The 26,016-nt window shown below is 46.1% G+C and overlaps 1 protein-coding gene across 1 annotated transcript in view; it reads right to left on the bottom strand.

Annotated features, from left to right (window-relative positions):
* Positions 1–26,016, bottom strand: part of FRMPD4 (FERM and PDZ domain containing 4) — a 1,281,777-nt gene that overhangs the window by 188,241 nt on the left and 1,067,520 nt on the right. Inside the window, exon 7 of the mRNA XM_085622531.1 lies at positions 18,156–18,263. Coding sequence (XP_085478657.1) covers positions 18,156–18,263 — 108 coding nt within the window. The remainder of the gene's footprint in view (positions 1–18,155; positions 18,264–26,016) is intronic.

The following is a 26,016-nucleotide window of genomic DNA, read 5'->3' as shown; positions in this document are numbered from 1 at the left end:
CCTCAAAGTATAGCTGTCTACGAAACTACTATTAACAATTCTTGAAAATACACACACAGTGGACTTTGGCTCCGCCTTCGGTAGCATTTCTCTTTCACCTCGGACTATTGGCAGTTTGGTGTATCATTCCTCCTCCTGTGGAGTGCTTGCATTCTGGGATCGGTTTCGGGGTATCACCCCCTCATCAGCTAGGCTAACTTGAATCTGATGGTATAGCGAGTACGGGACCCACGTCTGGGCATACCCTTCCCACTTAGGGCGACAAATGCAAAAGGAACAGATGATGGATGGAATACTGAACAAATCAAACATTCACTCCCACTCACAGGTCTATGTTAAACCCATCGCTTTTTGATTGCCACGCCATTCCAGTTTTGCCTCAGCTGTATCCAAATCAGTCTTGACCCCGCTCCCCATGGGAACAATCCAGCCTGAACTGCCAGGATGCTTGTTTATGTCCAGGGAGGACTTGGCTTGGCAGTTCGAGTGTTAGACCTGGCCCTTTTTGCAGGTTTATCCCCAAATGTTTTGCCTTTTCCCTCATATTTTTCTGACCCTGCTTTTGTTGGTTATAAGACTCTAGGCACTTTACCACTGCTGATCAGTGCTAAAGTGCATATGGTCTCAGTGTAATTGTGATTGGTTATCCATGATTGGCATAGTTGATTTATTGGTAAGTCCCTATTAATGTGCACTGTGTGTGCTCAGGGCCTGTAAATCAAATGCTACTAGTGGGCCTGCAGCACTAACTGTGCCACCTACACCAGTAGCATTTCAAATGTGTCTCAGACCTGCCACTACAGTGTCTGTGTGCCCTGTTTTTACTGCCATTTCGACCTGGCAAGGGCACCCACTAACAAGACCCTAACTTTTACTTTTCTTATGTGTAAGACACCCCTAGGTAGGCCAAAAGTACCCCTCTGGGCAGGGTGCAGTGTATTTGAAAGGTAGGACATGTGCTGGTGTGTTTTGCATGTACTAATAGCGAATTACTGTGCATTTCATTTTCACTATTGAAAGACTGTCTGTCCCTTAAGTTAACATGGGAGCTGCCTTGTAACATCTTACAAGTGTAACTTTCCATTGTAACTTTCCATTGGGATAAGGAGGAGAAATGGAGTTTACGCTCTCTGAACTCAGAATTTAACACACCTTTTAGTGAAGGTGGTTTTTGAATTGTGTTTGAAAATGCCACTTTTAGAAAGTGGGTATTTTCTTGCTTTACCATTCTATGTGCCTCTGGCTATTTGTGTATTCACCGTCTAGGTTGGAGTGACAGGAGAACTGGAGAACGAGACAGTCACAAGGGGGGTTGATGTGTGTCCTGCCTTTCCTGGGTGACACATAGTCAGGCTGAATAGACCGTTCTGCCTTAAGAGTGGTGGGAGGAGTTGTCACTTGCACCTGAATGGACTGTGGGTGCCTTTCACAAAGGTGTCTCCATCTCCTGTAGTGAACCGGCCTGAGCCAGGAAGAACTGGTTTATGTATGCAGCAGAGACTTGTCTTTGCGTTGCCTTCAAAGCAAAACATGGTATAAATATTGAGTCCCTGGCCCTAGAACTTTAGATCACTTCTGGAAACAAGAGGACATTGACAAAAAGAAGACCTGAAGAGCTGTGTGAGGAGTGCTGCCCTTTTATGTGTGAGGGGTAGGTTGGCCTTCAGTTGCTGCTTCTATCTGTGGGCAGAGGAAAAGGACTGACTCGTTTTGCCCTGCTGTGGTATCGTGCTTGAGAAGATCTTCAAGGACTTGATGCAGAGCTTGCCTCCTGTTGCAAGTCTCAGGGAAATCAAAGACTTCAAAAGGTCCTTTCTAGATCAAAACGTAACCTGCCTGGAAGGAGACCTGGGAGAGCTGTGTGAGAAGCGCTGCCGCTTGATGTATGACGGGTGGGTTGGCATGCAGTTGCTGCTCCTGCCTGGAGCAGGAGAAGGACGGACTGTTCCGCACCTTGAAGAGAGAAGGAAGCATGTGGTAAGTGCTTTATTTGCTGGTGCTCTGGAGTGCTGTTTCTGTTCCTTGCCCCTGTGAAACCAGCACATTGTAAGCACTTTTTTCTGTTCCTTTCCTCTATAAAACCAGCCAGAGGTGTGCTTTGTGACTAGTGCTTGCTGAGCGCCGTAATTCTGATTCAGCGCATGAGGAGTGCGTTGTATTGGTGAAAAACTGGCGCTGATGCATACCCTGGTTTTGACCGCAAGTAGTTTGTTTACCTACATGGGGCCCCTCCCTTTGAGATCGGATTGTCTCTGGGGCTTTTCAGGGCAGCCATAAACTGCAGTCTACTCATCTCCGTCGCGTTGCTGAATCAATGAAGAGCCCCCGGTTAGGCTGGAACTGGTAGCCACACCCTCTGGATCAGCATGATTGTGTGGGATCGTCGAGGGCCAGGGCAAGTGCCCACCTGCAGAGCCTGCCTGTAACAGGGAGAGAGGCTGCTAGCCCTGCACTGTAGCCATGCCCCCCCCCCTGCAGAGGATGTCACACCCGGGTCAGAAGAGACCTCAGTGGAGCCAAGAGGGTACTAGGCTGTGAAGCTGCACTGCATGTTGAGGAGCAGAGAGCAGGGACCGAGCAAGGGCTCCCACATGGCTCCAGAGTGTGTCTCCCCTTGCCACAAACCTGGGGGCCTTTGTTCTCTGGGGACACTGCTTTTTTTTTCTCTAAGGATGGGGAGAGCCCTTCACAGGGAATTTGCCTAACATTGGATTACCTTATTGTTACTAGTGGGCGCGCAGGTGTACTTGCGGCCCACAGTTCATATCCATATTTGTCCTTGGAAGGGCTCATCTTTTACCGCATTAATTGGGAAAAGAAGCACGGATACTCTAGATTAGTGTGATGGCTGCTTGTGCTGGGGAGATGGTGATGTTGTGGTGATTCCTATATGGTCCACAGTTAACTGCTGCTTATGTATGCCCTGAGGTTGTGATGTATGCTGTTTCTCCTCACATTTCCAGGACTGGCATAGTGTGCCCAGCAGCCATGATTCATGTATGATCTAACTGCTTCATATTCCTGCCTAATGGTATAATATGTGGCGTTTTATACCTTGCAATGATAGGATAACGACTATCATTTCAGGATCTGCATAGTATGCACTGTTATGTCTTCATTTCATGACATGTGCATCCTGTAAGTATTTACTTTATTGCACTAACTGTGATGTTATGACAATTGCCCAGTTACCAAAGTGATTATTGGTTTATGTGATTTTGGTCTATGTTTATATACATGAGGTATTTTATTTAATATTGAGTGGAGTCTCTTTTGCAGTGTATTTTTGTGTCACTGGTGGGGGTGTGTGTCGCGCAAATGCTTTACACATTGCCTTTGGCCTAAGTCTGACTGCTCGTACCAAGCTACCAAGGGGTGAGCAGGGGTTATTTTGGGTGTGTAACCCCCTTACCCTGACTAGAGTGGTGGGATCTGCCTGGCTTAGTTGCATACACTAGCCAACCACAATCCCCATTTCTAACATTGGGCTTGACTGTTTCAATGTGGAGCAGGGTCAAGACTGATAAACATATGGCTGGGTCCAAACTGGGGTAGCATTGTGAGCAAAGAAACAATGGATTAAACCCAGATCTGTGATTGGGGATAAATGTTTGATTTTTTCAGCATTCCAGCCATTAGTCAGTCAGTCAAAAATCTTTATTTTGCATCCATTAAAATGCATAAAAGTACAATAAATAAGTGAACATTTTGATACTCAGACACCGTCTTCTAAAAATAAACAGTACATATTTTATAAAATTCTAATTAATAAAATGCAATGGGCTCCCAAAAATGTACAATAAGTAAAAAATGCCCAAAACAAATAGCCTATTTCCGTCAAAAGTATAATGTATCTGAATCCTATCTCATTCAGCTTCAAGGCAATAAAATAGTTTGAACATCTAGACCCCGTGTTTCATCTGGTCAGTAAAAATTATAGGCCAGCCATTAAAATAAACTGTTTGCAAGGCTGACTGAACTAAAAAACACTTGTCCTGAAAAAAATCTCCAGAACGATCAAGATCGCCATTGTTTAATAACTGCCCAGAGAAAGGAAGCAATGGTGTAACATACATAAACATCTCCTAGTTGCTGAATAAAAGATCGGGCTGGTAAGCACTGTCTAAAACCGTGTTTGGGTAACAAAGGAACAATGTATTTGTTTCTCTCTTGGCTATATAAAGCGCAAAAGAATAAAAAGTGCATAATGGATTGTGCAGATTTTACATCACAGAGACAGCTGTTTCAATGAATAAGTATTTTCAGGGAAACCAATCATAAGTGGAATGAAGTTCAAAGGAAATCGTGCCCACATGAATCAAGTCCAGTTTTGGAGAAAGCCCAGGTATGAAAGTGCACCATGCTTTACGGGAGGGAGCATCTGGTATAAAATGATTGTGCTTTTATATTTATTTTTAGCCGCTCTATCATTTACTGCCTTGGCCAAGAACAGTTCTTTTAGTTTAAGCTTCGGGAAGGTGACGCACAATGATGGGTATCATAGTTCACGCAAACCCAATGATGTCAAAATGGTCTCTATATATCTCAACAATGGAATCCTTTGATCCTTGTCCTCCTTGGGTCTTACAATCTTTAGCAGAAGTCATAAATCCCATTATAAATGGTATCATTAACTCTTCTTTAGCAACGGCAGATGTCCCTAATGATTGGAAACTTGCTGCTGTTAAACCACTCCAGAAAAAGACACTCGCCGATCCAACCACCCTCTCCAATCTACGACCGATTTCCCTGCTCCCGGTGATGTCTAAACTGACAGAAAAATTTGTGAATAAATAACTCACAAGTTTCCTGGAAGCTAATGACATCCTTCATCCGAATCAGTCAGGCTTCCGCTGAGGACATTCCACCGAATCTGCCTTACTATTTACAACTGAAACTCTTCGTTTGGCTATTGATCAGGGAAAGAAGGCTGTCCTTATTCTACTCGACCTGTCGGCAGCTTTTGATACGGTCTCACATAACATCTTAGTTGACCGCCTAGCTGCCGCAGGGGTGGATGGGATGGTCTTGGCCTGGCTGAGAAACTTTCTCAGGAACAGACGCCAAATCACAGTATTGGGCCAATATCAATCTGAAGCAAAGAACCTTAGCTTTGGTGTCCCTCAGGGTTCGAGTTTGAGCCCTATTCTTTTTAATCTATATATGGTTCCCTTGATAAATTTGATTGCTTCTTTTGAGATTAGTACAATCTCCTATGCTGATGATACCCAGCTTATTTTAGTACTAGATAAGGATCGGGCTGGCGCCGAAGAAAAATTTAAAGAGTGTTTGACAGCAACATTCAAATGGATGACTGACAATCACCTTAGATGTAATGCTGGCAAAACGGAGATTCTGCCGTTTGGAAAGGAAAATGTGTTTTCCCCAAAGAGTTGCTGGCCTGATGAAGAAGTAGCTCCCCCTAATACTATTACATCAGCCCGGAACTTAGGCATCAAGTTTGATGATCAGTTATCCTTTAAACAGCAAGCCGTGGCTGTTGCTGGAACATGTTTTCATATAATTAAAGCCTTGAGAAAGTTTTTTGATTTCCTGCCACTATCAGGTAGGAAAACTGTGGCAGTAGCTTTAATTACTTCCAGGTTGGACTATTGTAACAGCCTATATGCTGGAGCCAATAAATCGGTATCCCGTAAATTACAAATGGTCCAACATGCAGCAGCTCGTCTGGTACTTGGCTGGCCCCGTAGATCATCAGCCTCAGCAGCATTGAATATGCTCCACTGGCTCCCAGTAGTGAGGCGGATCCTTTTTAAAGTCCTTTTAATTACGTTCAGGGCTTTTCACCATCAAGGCCCCAAATATCTACAGAAGGGCTTCAGACGATACAATCCTGCACGCTGTCTAAGGTCTGTGGGTCAAAATCTTCTGGTCATCCCTAAATTCAAGTTAACAACCAAAGGTGGTAAATCCCTCTTTGTATTAGGTGCCAAAGCTTGGAATAAGCTACCATCTTCTCTTCGCTCCCTGTCGGTTGAGACTCATTTTAGGAAAGCATTAAAAACTTGGGTTTTCACTATGACTGAGGCAGCATGCACAGCAATGGTCTAAATATGTAGTGTTAGCGTGAAGTTTATCTACTCCCCCCAACTCGTACATCTGAGTTGGGAGAGCGCCAAGATACTCCCTGGAGTGATAGTAGCGCTATAGAAATAGATTTTTACATTACATTACATTACATTACATTACATTACAATTCTAGGCCAAGAGCCAGACTAAGATGGCCGTGTAAGACCTCGGCTCCGTCGGAACTGTCCTCCCGACACCCATATCCTGGCATTTATCCTGTTGCTTGAATCCCCGATCAACCGCTGACAGGGAGCGGAGTTGATCCGTGTGATTCTGGGATTTGTGCGGCGCCTGCAGCCAGAGTTGCGGGTCCTGACTTCTGGGGCCTAGACGCGAGCTCCGCGCCCGGGGCTGGACTGCAGGGGCTGGCCGCGGCAGTGTGGGGTGTGGCCGGCTGCTCAGACCGGAAGTCGCCGGTTGGTGGGTGACATGCGTGATCGTCCTTTTAAGGACGTATCGCTGCTATCAAACAATCCCCTTGGACTCCACTCAGTAGTTTCGGCACCGGCCGGTGCACGAATCGGGCCTCGCCCGGGAGCTGGTGTGTCCGCCAGTGAAGGCCGTCATCGCACCGCACCACCCGGCCCAGGGGTGAAAGCTGCTCACTGCGCTTCTCTCGCACCCCGTAGTGTCCTCTGATGAGCCGTGCCCTGGAGCTGGGGGGGGCGCTGCTCCTCACCTGCGTGCCGGTGGCGGCCGGGCGCACCTCCCCATAGGGCTGGTGCGCAACATCAACGGAGTGGTCTAATCCGAGACCTGGGGCCTGTTTGCATCGCTACCGATGAATGCCATGTCCCCAGTAAGTTACTGCAGCAAGCGAGTGGGGCACGCGTCGTTGCCCTTGCCATCCCGCCAGTGCCCCCCCTCCTGCTCGTGGCCTCTTCATCCTTGCCGGCTGCTTGCCCGGGCTCTATGGCAGCCGGAACTGCAATTCCCTAGAGAGAGGCGCTCGGACGCTGGCAGCGGAGCCTGCTGCATATACCATTTGTTCCCCGCACGCCTGGCCTTGGCACCTGTTTGAGGTCAGCAGCATTAAGTGGCGGACCGTTCTCCCCTCCTCCTCCCCTTCGCACCCACGAAGTGACGATCGGCTCGGGTGGGGACAGCGGGCTTGGCAACTTGGGTGCGCAATGGCTGGGAGAAATGACACAGACAAAGGCCCAGTCCGGGGTCACAGAAACGCAAAACAAGTTCAATCGACTAAACTTGACCGATACACCCTCTCCAAGGGCTCACCTACAGACCTGCGCCATACCCCTAAAACTGTGGAAGATCCAGAGGGCGCTACTCCGGACTTGACATTGCAAGACGTCCTGGCAGCTATCAATGGAGTCAAATCATCCCTGGAACATAAGATGGATACTATCTCCATTGATGTTAACCTCATTAGGGCCGATCTCACCAAAATGAACGAAAAAGTTAAAACATTGGCCATAAAGACGGCCAGTCTGATAGACGATGTATCCCTACTACAACGAGAAGTGCAAGATCTTAAATCCTCCTGTGAAGCGAACGAACGCAAGTTGGATGACTACGAAGTTCGCGCACGACGCAATAACGTCCGCATCCTAGGTGTGCTCGAAAAAGCGGAGGGGCCAGCACCGGACCTGTTTGTCGAGGACCTCATCCTGAACTATCTCAAACCTAAGGGACTCGGGAAATTTTTCACCATCGAGCGTGCACATAGAAGTCCGGGCGGACGACCCAAACCGGGTGCACCTCCGCGCCCGCTCATAGCACGTGTCCTGAACTTCAGGGACAGGGACGCAATCCTCCAGCACGTGCAGACTGCTACCCCTCTACACTATGAGAACGCTGATATATCCTTTTCCCTGACTTTATGCAACTGGTGCAAAGGCAGCGTCGAACATTTATGGCAGTCAAGAAGAGACTCAGGGAGAGGGGCTTTAAATATGCAATGATATTTTCGTCTCGTCTCCACGTGGAGGTGGAGGGACAGGCATGGTTCTTCGACAACCCAGCAGTGGCTTCAGACTGGCTTGACAGCAGAATGGACAGCGGACCCAGAGGGAGGGTCGGGGAGGGCGATCTGGAGTCGCAGGACAGAGGATGAAAATTATTGAGGGCGTAATTCTCCATGCAGACCCAATCAGGAAATGGGGTCCGAGGAGTCCCGCAGCTGGACAGGATCTCGAAATGTCTGGCATTGTATCGCTGATAAGCTGTTTGGGGACAAGTGATTCACAGAATTGAGGGGGACGGGGGGACGGATTGCTGGCACCCCTCCTCTTTTCTACTTTTAGTTGTTTCCTTAGTATCAGATTGTGGGCGACAGGCACTCTGCCGGTTTGGTATGGGCAGTTCAGAATCCAGAGGGCAGGGAAGCAGGGAGGGGGTGGCTAGTGTGGGGGGGTTAGAAAGGGTTTTTCTGTTATTGTTTTTTCTTTTTTCATCGACACATGATTGCAGGCACAGCAAGTGTACACACAACTTCTCACGTTGCCAATGCACAAACACTGGGATAAAGGCATAAAAATCTTAAGTTGGAACGTCAACGGGTTGGGGGACAAAGTTAAGTGAAGCATTGTCCTACAATATATTAGGAGACAGGCCCCTGATGTTGTGCTTCTCCAAGAGACGCACCTTGTGGGTCAATCCTGTAGAGCGATGAGTGGGTACAAGCTAGTGGCGCACGCAGGCTTCACGTCTGGTTCCAGAGTGGTGGGCATTATGGTGAAGACTACGCTCCCTCTTTGTATAGACTCCACCTGGACGGACGACAGAGGTCAATATGTTGGCATCACCGGATCTTGGGAGGGACGGGTCCTTACACTACTCTCTGTTTACGTCCCACCAGGCCTCCAAGCCACCACTTTCTAGGAACTCCGTACTACCCTTCTCTCTCTTCCAGAGGGTCTATTAGTGCTGGGGGCGATTTTAACTCTGTGGGCTCAGGGAGCTTGGACCGACATCCTCCCCTTGCTCTGGGACCCACTTCTCGCTGGCTCCCTGACTTCTTAGAAACCATGGGGCTCATAGACACCTGGCGCGCGTTCAACCCCCGAGACACAGCAATATACGTTCCACTCTGGAGCCCACCACAGCTTCTCCCGTCTTGATTACATTTTGGTCCCCGGCTCCCACATCTCACACATTCACGAGGTCCGGCATTTAGCCAGAGGCATCTCCGATCATTCACCGTTATGGGTACACCTACTTCTGGACCTCAATCGCGTGGGCAGAATTGCTCCCATCAACCCCTGGTACCTCCGGAACCCCAAAATACGTAAAGGTCTACTAGCCACAACGGATAATTATTTCAAAGAAAACGTGGGTACTGTGGCCTCTGCCCAGACACTCTGGGAGACCTTTAAAACGACGGTCAGTGGGGAAGCCCTATCCCTAATATCAAGCCATAAACGGGAACATCGTAAGGAGGTTTCCGACCTCGAAGATGACATTCATAGACTTGAGGGGGAGCTGGAGGGGCAGGATACTCCTGAGACAACCCATCCATTGCGCCTTAAGCAAGACGAATATAGGACACTAGTCACAGAGGCAGCTCGGACACTGGAGAGAGGAAAACTCGGGAGAATCTATGACCTGGGTGACAAGGCTGGAAAACTGCTAGCTTGGCTAAACAAACGGGAAAGGGCAAGTAGGCTGATCCCAGTCCTTCATGACAGTACTAATACCTGCATAGTGGACCCCCAGGATTTAGCTCGCAACTTCGCTGTCCATTTTGAGGCAGTGTATACAACGGGGGCCTCACATACTGAAGACGACTCCGCCGAGCTGTTGAGAGATTCTGTTCTACCTCTCCTTGTCCGACAAGCAACTGATGGACAGTCCTCTCACTACCGATGAAATAACTCAGGCAATTCGATCGCTCCAATCGGGTAAGGCCTCTGGCCCTAATGGTATCCCCGTAGAACTGTATAAACTCTGCCCAGATCGAATGGCAGTCCATCTTATTATAATAATAATAATAATCCACATTTGTAAAGAGCGAACAATCACCCGTACGGGCGCTGGGGGCTGTCGGGATGATTAAGCAAGCTATTGCCCAGAGTCACATGGTGTTGGGCTAATCTGCCGCCGGCCATCGAACCGTGATCCCCAGATTCCGGAGTCAGTTGCCCTGGCCGCGGTGCCACACCTCTTCTTAAAGCCATGTTTGAGGAGAGTAGGGAGTTGGGTGAATTACCGCTGGATCAGCACATAGCTAACCTGGTTGTCATCCACAAAGAAGGCAAACCTAAAACAGCCTGTACCTCGTATCGGCCTATTTCTCTTCTAAACGCCGAACCCAAAATCCTTGCGAAAGTCCTAGCCAACCGCATAGTCAAAATCATACTAACTCTCATCCACCCTGTTCAGTCTGGCTTTATCCCGCGCCGTAATACAGCATTGAACCTGCACCGCGTTCATGGGGTTCTTGGCAGGGTGGACACTATACGCGAACCTGCGGTTTTGGTCTCCCTCGACGCAACTATGGCGTTTGACATGGTTGAATGGCCTTACCTCTATGCGGTGCTCCAGAAGCTGGGGTTTGGCGCTGATTTTGTCCGATGGGTCCGTCTCCTATATGCTGCACCACTGGCAAAAGTCGTAGTTAACAATAAACAGTCGGACACTTTCTCTCTGAGTCGGGGCACCCGTCAGGGTTGACCACTTTCCCCTCTTCTATTTGCCCTGGCGCTGGAACCATTAGCGGCCTGGATCCGGCAGGACCTGATGATCCGTGGTTTCCGCTGGTCACCAGACTGGGAAGACCGGATATCACTCTACGCCGATGACATATTGCTTTATCTCACGGACCCCAAGAAATCTTTAATTGTCTTACTGGACATCCTGACAGTATTTGGGAGATAGTCCGGGTTCATGATTAATTGGACCAAATCCCACTTATATCCCCTTCATGGGGGAATACCAGCCCTACCCAGTAACTGCCCAATCCAAGTCAGTACATTGGGGTTTAAATACTTAGGGATATTTGTCTCCTTGGACCTCATGCTCCGCTACAATAACAATCTTCTTCCCCCACTCCAGCGCCTCAAACGTGCTATTGCCAGCAGGAAAACCCTCCCCTTGTCCCTCCTCGGACGGGCCGCACTTTTCAAAATGATGTCCCTCCCTCACTTACTCTACGCTCTGCAAAACTCGCTCGATGTAGTCCCCATGGCTTATTTCAAAGAAATTGAACAACTCCAGAGGGAGCTATTATGGAATGGACCTTCCCGTATAGCTCTCAGCAAACTAACCCTGAAATTGTACAACGGAGGCATCGCTCTACCTGACATTAAAAAATACTATTGGGCTGCTCACCTAGCGGCCATCAACCAGGGCACTTATGGGGCCCCTGACGATCCAGGCTATCGAATGGACAGGTGGCTCCTCACTGGTGGGAACTACAACAGGGATTATATTCCAGACCAGCTCGACCTCCATTGTCTGGCCCCACAGGACACTCAATAACAGTCTGGCACGCTGCCAACAGATCCCTGGGTTAGGAGGGTAAACTGACGTTGGCCACCCCCTTATGGGATTCCGCGAAAACATGGAAACCTGTGGCAAACAAAGGGATTCAATAAGTGGGACATGATTGGTATCTCTCGCATCCAGGACCTTTGGGAAAAGGGCGACATTAAAACATTCTCGTCTCTTCAGGACCAACATGAACTGGCTGACACGGAACACTTCCGTTACATGCAAATACGACATGCCTTGCGTTCGGCTTTCCCTACGGGTTCCTCTCCCCCCGAGGCCTCTCCACTGGAAAGTAGGGTATTAGATGGGCACCTCCCAGAAAAGACTATTTCCCTGATCTACAACAAATTAATTCACAACATGGACGACCCTCTTACACAGTTACGATACAAATGGGAGGCGGACGGTATCGAATTGGACGATGAAGACTGGCATGAGGCTGTGTCATCTCCCAGAGTAGTTGCTATCCCCGCAAGACTACGACTGGTTCAACTTAAAATTCTACATAGAATATATATGACGGGGCCTAGATTAGTACAAATGGGAAGGGCAGCTACTGGGGACTGTCGTAGGCGATGTGGACAGCTGGGTACATTCCTACATATCATCTGGGAATGCCCTCTCATTCAGGCATACTGGGGGGAGATTCATAGAGTGGTGGGAGCGGTCATGGGAGTGCCTCTACTCTTGGAGGCGCGCAGGTGTTTATTGAATATATGGGAGCCAACCAACCTGAATACCCACCAAACACAGTGGGCCACACTTGGGTTCATGGTGACAAAAAGGAACATAGCCCAGGCCGGGGGGCGCCCTGCCCCTCCTTCTCTGGGTGCATGGAATACTGGCATGGATTGGTGCATGTCCAGAGAAAAATCTGTATATGTAGCTCGAGGCTGCCCTAAGAAGTGGTCCCGGATGTGGGGGCCCTGGAACGCCTACAGGGGTAACATTTGTGCCCTACCGCAACATCTTGCCATTATGACTTACCTTCTCCCTGATTGTACCAACAGTGTAAATGTGCATTATCCTTTTTTTGTAACTTTGAATGTGCCTGACCTAAAGAAAGTATCACTGTTATGCATATTCGTTGTCGATTCGTTGGCGATGATTGTTAATAAAAAGAGTTTAAAAAAACAAACAATGGAATTCTAAGAGCATGGTCCATTTTTAATGTATCCATTACCACTGATAGGTTTAGTTTGACACTATCCCTTTTCCATTTTGAGTGCCACAATAATATAGGAGCCAATTTAATCACGTCGCTAATGAAAGGTAAACCTACTTCATTGTGGCAGATGGAATTCGAGCAAGCGTGGAAGGCAGATATTGATCTTTTACAAAAATCGTTTTCCACACAGTGCAGCTCTCCAACTTCCACCATACCCCAAATTGCAGCCCCATAGGTGGTGATAGCTTTTGCCTTAGTTGAATAAATCTTCAGCATTTCCGGGATAGGTTTTTAGCCTAATTTTTCCATAAGCTTGGCTCTATTTGTTACCATGTTCTTTCACTTTAATTTGAGATCAAACAGAACTCCCAGTACGTAAACTTATCCACCACTTCTATATTTCTGTTGCCTATAAAGAATCTCGGGTATTTTTTAGGGCCAGCCCCTCAAATTAAGACAAAACTTTTAGTCCCGTTGACATATAAGTCCAAACTTGCCATAAAACATGTATACTTCTCTATGAGTCTCTGCAGTGCCATTGGGGTTCTTGCCAAGAGCAGTGCGTTGCCTGCATAGAGTAGTATTGGGAGGGGGACTGACTCTACATATGAATGTCCTTCGCGCTCTCCATCAGTACCGATTCCAGTTTGTTAGTATAAAGGGCGAATAAAAGGAGGGCAAGGATGCAGCCTTGTCTCACGCCCTTTTCAATGTTGAAAGTTTTTGTACATTCCCCTTGTTTTCCAAACCGCATGCTTGCCATGACTCCACCGTACAGCTGCCTTATGAAAGTGATTATTGGTACCTCTACTCCCATACTCTCCATGATGGCCCATAGTTTGCAATGGACCACACAGTCGAATGTGGCAGAGAGGTGTATTTAGCGGTCACCATCATTAAGTTCAGCAATTGGTCAGTTGTACCTTCACCCTTTCATGTACCCATATTGGGCCTCAGAGATAATATTCTTGTCCCCTGCCCATTAATCTTACCTGTTTAATAGGAAGCGTTCCATAATTTTAGCTGTGCAATTAATTAGGGAAATAGGCCTATATTGTTTTAGGTTGGAGGTATCTCTCTTTTTAAAAATCAATATGATTATTGAATGAGTACAGGAGGTTGGCGGGCCTGTTTTAACTATAGAGTTAAAAACATTAATAGTGAGGCCCACAGTAAGTTGTTGGTTAAAAAGTTGTCAGCAGAGACCCCATCGGGACCGGGGCCTTCCGGGGACATGACTGCTGCAGGGCTTGTTCTATATCTGCCTCTTCAAAGAACAAAGGGTGTTTATTTGCCTTCTCAGGGGGATCTGTATGGTTATTTAACCCATCATTATTTTGGATAATATTTTGAAACTAGTTAACCCAACCCTCCTCCTCAATGTGTGTGTCTAAGGACGGTTCCACTGCGTCTTTCAAGAAAGGGGCATTTACAACTTTCCAGAACCCGCTATTATAGTTTCTATCAGAGGCTTGCCTTAGGCTCTCCCAGGCTTTCTCTCTCACGTATGTCAATCTATTATCTCTTACTTTTTTGTACCTGGCATGTAGGGACCGTACGAGGGGGATATCTTTTGGAACCCCTTTCAAGGCTATACGCAAATTTGCGAAAGCCTTAGAACAATTACTATCAAACAACTGAGTCAGTGGACACGCTTTGGTGAATGACGGACGGGTTAACTGCTGATTAATGCCGATTAGAATATTTTGTAATGCCCCTAACATCTGAATCAGGGTCGCTAGGTCATCTACACAAGTCATAACCTAAAGTTTCTTAGATGTCAAAACTGAGGTGACTAGGTTAGCCTCATCCCCTCTGTCCCACTTTAATGTGTAACCATTTTTCCTGGATAAAACTGGCCTGGGTACTTTACTTTCCATCAGACTGATGAATCCTCTCTAACCTAATACACAGGTTAGGTGGACATGATCACTAAAATCTATTGGCAATACATTCTTTATGCTGTCCCTCAAATTTTCTAAAATAAACGATATAATCTATGGTTGACCCTTTACCTGTCGTTTCAAAGGTTTTGTCTATGTGCCCAGTGTCCACATTTTTCCTGTTACCAACCACTAAATTCCAGGTGACCAGAAGCCTATTTAAAGCATTCCTGTAGGATGAGTGTATACATTTGTAATCGGATCTCCATCCGAATCTGCTACTCCACAGATGGGGTTTTCAAATATTTGAAAGCTCTTAATATTAAGATCTCCCATCCATATTATTTTCAAGTGTTTAGGATGATGATAATGTATCTCATTAATTTCTCTTTCAGCTTCTTCCACCACATATACCAGGGTCCCAAAATGATTGTTATAATAATTTATAATAATTTAATCCCACTGGCCCTGTGCCTCACAGACCAAGTAATGGAAACACGGCGAACAGTTGAAAAAGTTTAAGATGTTGATCCTGGCAGTGTTTGCTAATAGTGTAAGTAAGCCATCCTTTGCCCTGCCAATTCTAAATGGTAATGCCGGGGTTTGGAACGATCGGTAAGCATCCAGTGAGATGGACTCCATCTCCCATGTTTCCTATAAGCAGATGATGTCATATCAGATCTCTTTTATCCAATCTATATTATTTTTCTTACCTCTATAACCTGCGGTGTTCAATGAAATCAGCTTCAATTCCGTTATCCCCTCTGGGTTTTTATTCTCCTCTTTTATTCCAAGTTCCCTACGTACCCTCTCAGGCTCAACCTTATTTCCTATCATGAGAAGTTAATTTCAACCTTATAAGCTTTCTGATGGAGCAAACAAGTTTGAAGTATGGCTAGCACTTGGATATTCAAGACCTCTGAGAGATGCAGAGTAGATGTGGTAGGGGCCTTTATTGCCTTCTCTCCCCTTGTGCTGCCTGAAGATATCTTGGGGCTTATAAAAGAACCCCAACGGTAGGGTGTAAATCTGTGACCCTATCAATGGTGCTGTATCTAATTGTCCTAAGAGATCTCCCACTAATCTTGTGCTATCGAAATTGACTACAATGCATTCCCCCATGATCTTTTTTGAGGCTGGGCCTACCCAGAGAGTTCTCCTTGCCAAAAGGAGATGCCCCTGAATATACGGCCCTGCTCTAGCGTGCTTGGTGAGCGTATAACACGCTTTGTCCATTAGTTGCTGTATTGTCTCGTATTGTGAGATTCTTACCTCTGGTACGTTGACCATCACTATAACGTACGGGCACGATGCCGGGGGAGACTTATACATTGTGCTTTATTCCCTCCCTTTGCTAGGGGAAGGCCTCATTTCTTCCTCTTCACCCCAGTTATTAACAATTTCTCTTCTTCACTAGGGCAAAGTTGGTTTAAATTATGTCTTTTGGCAGGCAGACCTGAGGATATTTCTTTAAAGCCCCCTTCTCTATGTACACTACCTCGCTGTCTATTATCCATAGTTGGCACATAAAAAGTTGCTTGGAGAGTCGATCCTCTATCCCCTGCCCCTGCCTTACCACCCTCATGGGATGAGTAACATGGGAGACTCATGTGAGTATGGGAGTGTATTCAGGGCTTTAAATGTATTAGGGGCCGAAGCGGCCTGCCCTGCTGGTTCTATGTGCCCACCCTTCTCAATTTGTTGTACTACCCACTGTTCAATATTTTCTAGGCAGGTTGATAAAAGCTGGACTAAAGTTATCAAAAGACTTTTCAGTTTTTCATATAGATCATCCATATTTGGAGTAGATAAGCCCGGTGATTGAATTTGGGAGTCAGTCAGAGTCCCCATGACAGGGCCTTTCTTAGGTGCTTTACTGGGTAATGATTCTCTGATCCTGCCTCTTTTCCTTTTACCTGTGACCTCGTTAGGAGATATTGCTATACAGTCACATAAATCATGATGTGTGTTAGCTGACTCTGGGATGGGACCCTCAGGTAGATTACGAGGGTCAGGTCTTTGGAGGGTAGCCCTGACCAGGTCTCCATCTCCGGCTCCTCCCAATGAGAGTCTCTGTTCAGTCAGTTCTATTACCTTCGTTAAGACATTTGCTGCTTTTACAGGAAAAGAGCCCAGAATGGAAATTAATTCCACACATGTTTCTGGCTGCTTTTACCTTCTTTTTGCCCATGGTAAAGTTTGTGCGCCGTCTGTAAAACCAATGATGTTAGGGGGGGGCCAAGCCCAGCCTCCTCCTGGATCCGACAAGCGTGGACGGGCCTGCCCATGCACGCGTCCTGAACCACGTGTCAGCGTTGCGCTTATGAGCGTGTAGGACAGTCCCAGAGGTTGATGGGAGTTGTAGTTGTTCCCCAGTGGTGCGGGCGGTACACTCTTGCACGGTCCAGGAAAGAACTGCATTGCACTCATAAGTCCCGCAATTAAGTAAGTGTCAATTTCCCATGAACATACAGGGAACAGGGACCTCGCTAATATGTAATTTTAATAACCAATGAATTTTAGAACAATACCACATTTTAGAAATGGTCTGTCACTACTGATCAAATGACCAAATGATATTTCAATTTTTTTTATATACCTCTAGACATATATATTATAATGGTGCAAGATATGTATTTTAGTGCAATTTTTTTGATAATGTACTGCAACTTTGAAATGATTTTAAGTAATTATGCAAAAAAATTAAAAAAATTAATTCATTCAATTCATTCATTCACTCTTGCACGGCCTCTCGCCCTGATGTATGCTGGTACAAGCAGCTACAACGCCGCAGGTCAGCGTCGTGCTTAGTACGTAGGACAGCCCCAGGGGTTGATTGGAGTTGTAGTTGTTCCCCAGCGGTGCGGGGGTACACTCTGACACGGTTTCTCCCCCTGATGAATGCAGGCCATTATCTGTCCCTTTTGCTTTTATTTTTTCACAATAGCATTTTTTTTTCATATTCTATTTGAAACCCAAAATGGAAGGCAGGCCTATTCACATTGCAAAGGCTTCTTACACTACCTATGTGAAAACAGTAAATATTTTAAATTTTACTTTTTAGTTTAATAATGAAACTCGGAAGTCTACTCATAGAGATTATAATTAAAACCCAGGCTGAAACAATACATTTATCTAGATCACTTAACGATGGCTGACCCTGAACAGCATGCAATCCTGGTTACATTAGAGGATATGCAAGCTCATATTCAATTAGCGACTATGGTCTTAATCTTCATGCTTCGGATCCTGCTGACAAATCGTGCTGGCGCTTGCCAGCTTGTCAAAACGTCTTAGCGACTTCCACACATTTTAATTAAGTTGCGGGCACGTTAAAATTATCCTACCTCCCCTCCTCTTTTTGACTCATTGACCTGGTGTAACATCTTTAATGGAATTAAAAACAGAGCAGATCCTCATTGCTCCTTAAACACTGACTTGGTGGATTAATCCGTTAAGGAGCAAGATGGCGGACTCTCTGTCACTGTTTACGCGCTTCGGAATGCTGCAAAGCAATGCTTGGTGCCATGCAACGCGCAGTAGGCATTAGAAGGCCAACCTACCTTGATCGATGTACCACTATCGAAGCGGAAGGATTTGGTTTGCCCATTTTCTAGGTAAACCTTCAGAACATTTGGCATGAAAAGTAGGGAATTGTCCTTGATGGTTTCCTGTAAAAGAGAAGAGCATAGGCTTGAGTTAGACTGCTCCTTAATAAAAACAAAATGGCCGTTTCCAGCCTCACTCTCGCACCTGTAAGAACAGCATAACTTAAACGCCTCAAACAAAATGGAACAATCACCGCTGGTGCATTTCTTTTTGTTTTCTGGAAAAACAGGCGCATTTCAGCCTGAACGTTGGTTACCCCACTCAGCACAATTCCGATTCATCTTCGCAGCCCTCTAAGATCCGCAGCGCTGTTTTCAGTATATCTGAAGCTAAGAAAAGTATAGATACAGCACCTCGCGGAAGCAGAAAATATGTCTGGTTCATGGTTTAGAAATAAATGAAAAGAACACTTTCAGGGGGTAACTCATGCACCAGCAGCGTTTAACAAACATCAAATACAAGTATTACTTTAATGGGTTTTGTTTTCACGTGGTGTGACACAAAATGGGTCGGAATTGCGTGTAGGTCAAGAGCAGGCTCCAGACAGCCTCTCCTCTCCTTCCATTAGGCTCAGCAGCTGAGATAAAGTCAACAAACCTGAACGTGACCGCGTGCTCCTATAATCCACGGCCCTAAATGCTCACTTGGGTATTTACCTGTTAATAAAAATGATTGCGACCTACAAATAAGTTTAGCACTTAAAACCCTATGATTGCCTTGCAGGAAAGATTTAGCAATAAAATACTAGAACATTGCATCTAAACTGTTAGTAAATGTTCGATCCAAAAAAGGTAACTGTTTTCGCTTTATCAACTTCGGAACTTATCCCACCCCAGCCATTCACCTAGTAGAGCTTGTTAAAGTAGTGTTTCCTTGTACCCGTGAAGTTTTACATCACAGCGAGGTCCTTAAAGTCCCTAAGTGAATAACGGTATACATTCTATTAAAAAAAAATCCTTTTAGGGGGACCCCCTGATAGAGCCCGCTCTGCTCTGCAAGGCTTGCCCTGATGACCTTTAATAATTCATCGACAGATTGTTTTAAATACTGTTTCTCTTCAATTTAGTTTTGATGTGAGTGGTGCGTGAAAATCTATTACAAAGATTTTGCAGCGAAATGTTGTGTTTTTTTCATGCAACATCCATAAATAAAGTTTCGTTTAGTTCAAAACAGAACTTCATATATGAGAAGTGGGTGGGTGTCACAAAGATTATTTGCAGTAATGTAAAGTGAGCTGCTGCTGTGCTACAATATTGAAAACACGCACCACTATCCATGAACATTAGATGTAACAACTTTATAATTGGACGAGTGTGCCTGCGCACTGTCAGTGACCTGGTCTAAGAGGGCATGAAAAAGCTGAAACAGTATCATAATTCAAAACTGTTCTGAACAGGGGCCCCCTAAAAATTATCGCCCGTGCCCCCAAAATCTTTAAGATGTTCCTGAGCCTCAGGAATGTTTGAGAACGCAATGGCAGGAAGAAGTGCCAGGAAGGAGCCTGGGTCATCTCCGCGCTAATTAACCCCTAAGCTTTGACTTCCATAAGGCAATGAAGGGCAGCAGCCTTAGGCCCCCTCTACTAGGGCCCATACGATTGGTTTAATGTCAGAGTCCAAAACTGGAGCGTGTGCAATTTGCAGTCATACTGTAATGGTCACTGATGCTAAAATGGGAGTAAATATTTTTTGCACCAGTTGCAGTGCAATATGGCCCTGCCAAATGACCCCAAATGTCGCCGCTCCAAAATAAGTCTCTGATCCTTCGTAATTTAGATGGGGCCGATAACAGCAGCTAAAATCCCATCGGAATTATGAGATCCGCTGGAACACTACTGGTCTCTGAACTTTCACACAGATAATTCCGCTACAGAAACGGCCGAGATCTTAGCACAAGACAATGGTAAAAATAAGGGAAAACCAGGGGGATTGGACCTAGAAGCACTGGTTGCCTCTGTAATTCCTCATTTCTTCCTAATGGTAATAGGCTGGATTTTCTCCAACCCTGAAGTACAGGTACCCACTGGTATCAGTAGCTCACGGAGTGGGGATATAGCGGCCAGTGTTCTGGGCCACTCATAATGAAGTAATTGGTGGTGGCGAATTGCAGTAAATGAGGTCAAAAAGATGCATTTGCATGGGCGTTACAAAAGCCCCAGCAGCACGCGCGGGGGGTGTCATGCAAAGCGTATGAGTATCTGTGAGATATTGAAGTCTCAGGGGCCTCTCGTCACATTCTGCAGAGGTGCCCTATCATGCTTCATTATGCTGCTGAAAAACAGAAACAGGAGTGAACCCGTTAACCCAGCTGAGACCGGGTAGGTATAGTAACAGAAAAACAATGTCTCAACTGGTGAATCAAGTAAAAGAACCACTAGATATGAGAATTAATCATAAAGCACAAGATGGGACAAGGGAGACCAAAGGGGAGGGTGAAAGGTTGTTGTTTGTAGATAGAAGCACAAAAAATACAACTAATTTATAGTAACCATAACAACCATATGTGCACTGAGGGTGTAGTGGTGAGTGAACGGCGCAGTGACATAAGTGGTTAGTGTTGTATATGTATGAATCGCATTGTCAGTGTAGCGTGACCTTCACGAGCGTGTTGTTTGTGCTCGTGGAGATCACGCGGGGTTGTATTGATTCAAGAATGGAGGGTTGGTGCGGTAAACGTTGGAATCAGTTGTGGGCATTGATGAGATGCACTGAAGGAGTAAGGACTGGAATAAACTACGCTGTTACTACTACTCTGGCGTCTTCCTTTTGATTGCTTGCGTGGGTGGATAACTAAGCACTTCTCAACAGTTAGGCGACAACGTGGAACGGCGAAGGACAGATAAAACATGAGGATCAAACAAAAGTATTTACAAAAAATTTTACAATTACAATCATGATTACTCTATTTATGAATGACCCTTTTCAAAGCCGCAATTGGCGTTGTGAAGTCGACGACGTTTCAACCTCTTTACATTGAGGTCCTCATCAGGACTATGGTTACGATGATTGAAAGGTACTTCTGAAGTGTAGGGATGGTGAGGGTCCGAGGGAAAGAAACCCCAACGGTGCGCGGTAGCGTCAGTATACCAAGGGATGTTTATAGCGATATGGATCAATTGTGAAGAAAGTAACTGAGTGGTAGAGTGTGCATCGAAAGCACTTTAAAGTTGCAAGGAACGAGATGAATCGTCACTTGGGTTATTCCGCATTCCTAGGAGTGCGTTCAGGTAGGGATAAGTCGGTCAATTTGGTAGAACCGGGATAAGTCCAGGATGAGCAAAATCACGGGACGAATGATGCTGCTGGGCGTTTATAAAACATGGCAGAAAACACTACAGTGCCCTGCCTGGAAGTCTGAGTCTGCTTTCAGTGTTTCTGTCTCACCAGATTTTTCCATTAGAGTAAGTCTTCTAGAGTCTTGGAGTGTCCTTCAACTTAATTTGAGTAATTTGGACCTTACTTTTAAAATTGGGTGCAAAAACACCCATTGTCAATAACACTTATGAGGAGTATCATATGTATTTTTGCATCCGATATACACTTGGGTGGGGAACATGGCAAGCACCATGAGAAAACACTTCCCCTTTTGCTCCCGTTGTTACTCCACATTTAACAAGCCTGCAGTTACAATCAACACCAGCTAAAATCTGATAAAATGTCCGAGTCAAAAAACTGGAGCATGTGCAGTTTGAACTCCTACTGTAATGGTCGCTGACGCTAAAATGGAAATAAATATTTTTTGCACCAGTTGAAGCCCACTTTGGCCCTACCAAATGAACCTAAATGCCACTACTCCAAAAGAAGTCTCTGCTCTATGGCCAAGGAAGAGGATTCTGATGACGGATTGTTAGATCTGGGGGTCTCTAGTTGGCAGGGTAGGTACCACTGTCCAAGTAGGGACCCTTGCTTCTAGTCAGGGAAAGGGGGATACACTGTTAAGATAACCACTGCTCACCCTCTAGGTAGCTTGGCCTGAGCAGTCTAGGCTATCAAAGGCAATGTGTAAAGTATTTGTACCAACACTCACAGTAACACAGTGAAAACACCACAAATTTACTCCACACCAGTTTTAGAAAAATAAGGTATCTTTACTAAAAACTTCACAAGACCAAATACTTCAGACAAACCAACATACAATTAAAAAGGTTACTTCAAAGATAGTTCAAGAGTTTGCAGAAAGTACTCCAGGATGTAAAAATCAGTGTCCTGCACAATGCGACTCTCAATGCACAAAATGCGACACTCTCGTGCCCAACAGTACCTGTAGTTGCGATAAGGTTCCCAAAAGCTATCACAAGGAAGATGGCAAAGGCGATGCGATACTCCTGAGATCCTGGGGAGGCTTTGCAGCAGCCCTGCTTCACGCAGCAGAGGTGGATGCGCCGGCTCCGATCTGTAGGGGGAGGATGCGATGACTTTGGCTTTCGTTGCGTAGGTTTCTTAGGGGGAAGCTTCACGCACAGGTACGATGCGATGATCTTCGGTGCGGCGCGATGCACGGCGCGGCGTTGACTTCTGGCGCCGCAACCCTCGATGCGTCGCAGTGCGCGGCGCAGCGTTGACTTCGGGCGCCGCAACCCTCGATGTGTCACGGGACGGGACTCTGCGTCGACACACGCAGCGACTGGATACTTTCACGCACCAGCAGTGGTGCGGCCCGCAAACTGGTTCTGCGATGACCCTCGCAGCGTCAGGAATCTTCTCGCACTGGAACGATGCTCGACGCACTCGGCGATGCGGGGTCTCCGGGTGCTGCGATGACGCCGCAATGAGATTTTCCTCGCACTCTCGTTCTTGCGACACGCAATCGGATGATGCGTTGGGTACCAGTTACTCTTTTTCACGCTTCTGCTTCCCAGCTCCCAAACACAGCAAAACGACCTCCTGAGGCCCCAAGACTGGGCAAGCACTCCAAGGCAGGTCAGAACTCCTTCAGCAGAGTTCCAGGGGAGCAGGTGGTGAAGTCCTTTTGTTCCTGGGACTTCTTAACAGGGAGCCAGCTCTTCTCAGACCCTTGGAGATCAGAATCAAAAGAAGGGGACACAGCAAAGTCCTTCCCCTCTCCTTGGCAGCAAAGCAAAACAGCAAGCAGGCAGTCTTCTCCTCTTCAGTTCTTTTCAGCTTTCTCCTTGGCAGAGGTTTCTTCTTAGTTCCAAAGTGATCTAAAGTTTAGGTGTCTGGGGTCCTCTTCTTATACCCCTCCAAGTCCTTGTCTCTCTGTGTTTCAGTGGGGGGATTCCCCTGCTCAAACCGGTTCCTGGGTGTGCTCTGCTCTGGAGCACCTGGTTCCTTTCAGAGTGAGGGGCAGGGTCGTTAGATGCTCAGCAGGAGGTGGAGCCTTCTTTGTGCCAGCAGAGGCAGAGTCCTCAGCCTGGCCAGCAGGGGGTGGAGCCGGCATTTTGCTGGCAGAGGCAGCCCTATTCAAACCCAGGGGCTACTCCTCCCACCCATCTAAAGCAGATCTCCCTATTCACCCTGCTGCTGACTCATCCAGGCTCCTGGAGCCACCTAGCCCATCACATGACACCAGTCAGCCAACCAGCACACAGGCACACAGGAAGGTTAAAAAGGAGAATAGCTACTTTCTAAAAAGTGCTATTCTCACAAAGTGAATTTAAAAAACATCTTGCTAAAAAGATGTATAATTAAATTCTGAACACAAAGATACCAAACTTGGATTTTCTATCTTGCCCTTATGGGAAGATAGGCATGTAAACAGCCTTCCCCATTCTATCCTATGGGCAAGATTGCCTCTCAGCAGTGAAAAACGAAAATGGCTGTAATTCACTACCAGGGCATGTTACACACCTCAGTACATGCCCTACCTTTCAGATACACTGCACCCAGCCCAGGGGGGTACCTAGGGCCACCATAGGGATGCCTGACATGTACAGAAAGGGAAGGATAAGGCCTGGTCAGTGGGTGCACTGGCCAGGTCGACATGGCAGTCCTGGACTGCACATAGGCACTGCAAGCAGGCCTAAGACATCATTTTAGCGCTACTCCTGTGGGTGGCACAATCAGTGCTGCAGCCCACTAGTAGCATTTGAATCACCAGCCCTGGCACACTCAGTGCACTTTACTAGGGGCTAACCGGTGAAACAAATATACCAATCATGGATAACCATTTATACAGAGAGCATATGCACTTTAGCACTGATCAGCAGTGGTAAAGTGCCCAGAGTCCTATTGCCAACAACCACGGGTCAGAAAAAATAAAGGAGGAAGAAGCAAAAAGTTTGGGGATAACCCTGCAAAAAGGGCCGTTTCCAACACTGATTATATACACTTTTCTTCGGTTCCAAAAGTTGAGTATATCCTTTCCTTTTTACTGCTTTTGCTGCTTATGCTGTATTTGTGAGAAAGTGGATCATTGATGAGGTAGATGGTAGCCCAGTAAAAGTTATAATGGCACTATTCTTGTTAAGCCCAGTAAAAGATTCAGTAATTTAATTTTGAGATCAAATCCTTGTACAAACAGGCTTAACTTAAGAAAATGTGTAAAGCATTTACAAGTACCAAAACAGTCAAAAAGTAAACAACAACACATAGAAACCTTCAACAAAATGGCACTAAAAGGACAAAAATCTAATAGGGGTACCAGAAATATGATTTTTTTTAAGTTACAAGTAAAAATAGCACCAAAAAGCGCAAAGTGCCAATCATGGGCAACTCGTCGCACTAGAGTGGGACAAGGGAAATGTTTGACGCCAAACACAATGGAGCATGGATTGGATATACTGGTCGGATTGTTCCCAGTCAGAAAGTAAGCTTCAAGCGTAGAATATTTTTTGAGAAGGTAGATTCATCAGTAGGGCAAGGCTGCAGGGTGAATCTGAAAATGGGCTTGTTGATGCTGGGTTGATGAAGGATAAGGTCTCGGTCAAGCTATTGACGAAGATGTTGATAGATTAGAGTGGGAAAGGACAGAGTTCTCACTGAGGAAGTCATCAACGTTGATCCAATGCTGCTCTGCATCGGTCCGGAGCATATTTCTACCTTTGGACTTAGACACTTTTCTTGAAGTCATATTCCTTCAGTGGGTTAAGGCTGCAGGCTGTTACAGACGAGGGTTCAACGTCATTGGATTCCGGTTGATGTCTGGCATGCTGAATTGGGTTTGCTGCTGCAGGCAAGAACTTAACGGAAGCTGAAGCAAAGTTATGCCCACCAGTGATGTACTTGTGCCAGTTCAGCTAGCAGGTGGGGCCCGGTCCTTTAATGCTTCTTCAGGCAGAAAGTTTGAAAGTTTTTAGGTCCCAGGTTTTAGGGTTAGGCAGGAGGGGTAAACTCTTGTAACAGCCAAGAGTTCCAGGACCTTAGGAACAGCACTTGGTGGCGAGGGCTCACTTCAACATAAGTCATCAGCAGGGTCCAGGGCAGGTCCAATTGAAACTGACCAGCTAAGCTTTCAGGAAAGTGGTCTTCTTGAAGCTTTTGTGTCCCTGTAGATTAAAAGAAAGTCCGCTAACTGGTATTTTTCAAAAAGAGAGGTTTCGAGCAATACATGCAGGACCTATTTCATCATGGATCATTGTGTAAACAAGATTTTTTCGGAATGCAAGAGTCAAAAAAAGACAAACCTCTTTCCTTTCAACGTCAGACAAAACTCCTACAAACTATATATACACACTGTTGATACAGCAATATGGAACCTGAGAGTTTGGACAGAAATATGTGATGTGGGTGATCATATAATACTTTTCTTGCAGTTGGAAAAAGAAAGACTTACCAAAGCCCTGAAGAGGTCCGTAAGGACAAAACACGTTGGCTACAGGTGTCAAGGTATTTTTAAAGTACTGTCAATAAAGGAATT

Source organism: Triturus cristatus, chromosome 8, assembly GCF_964204655.1.
Source record: "Triturus cristatus chromosome 8, aTriCri1.1, whole genome shotgun sequence".
Lineage (NCBI taxonomy): Eukaryota > Metazoa > Chordata > Amphibia > Caudata > Salamandridae > Triturus > Triturus cristatus.
The sequence above is the reverse complement of the archived record's forward strand: the minus strand, read 5'-3'. Positions and strand labels throughout refer to the sequence as shown.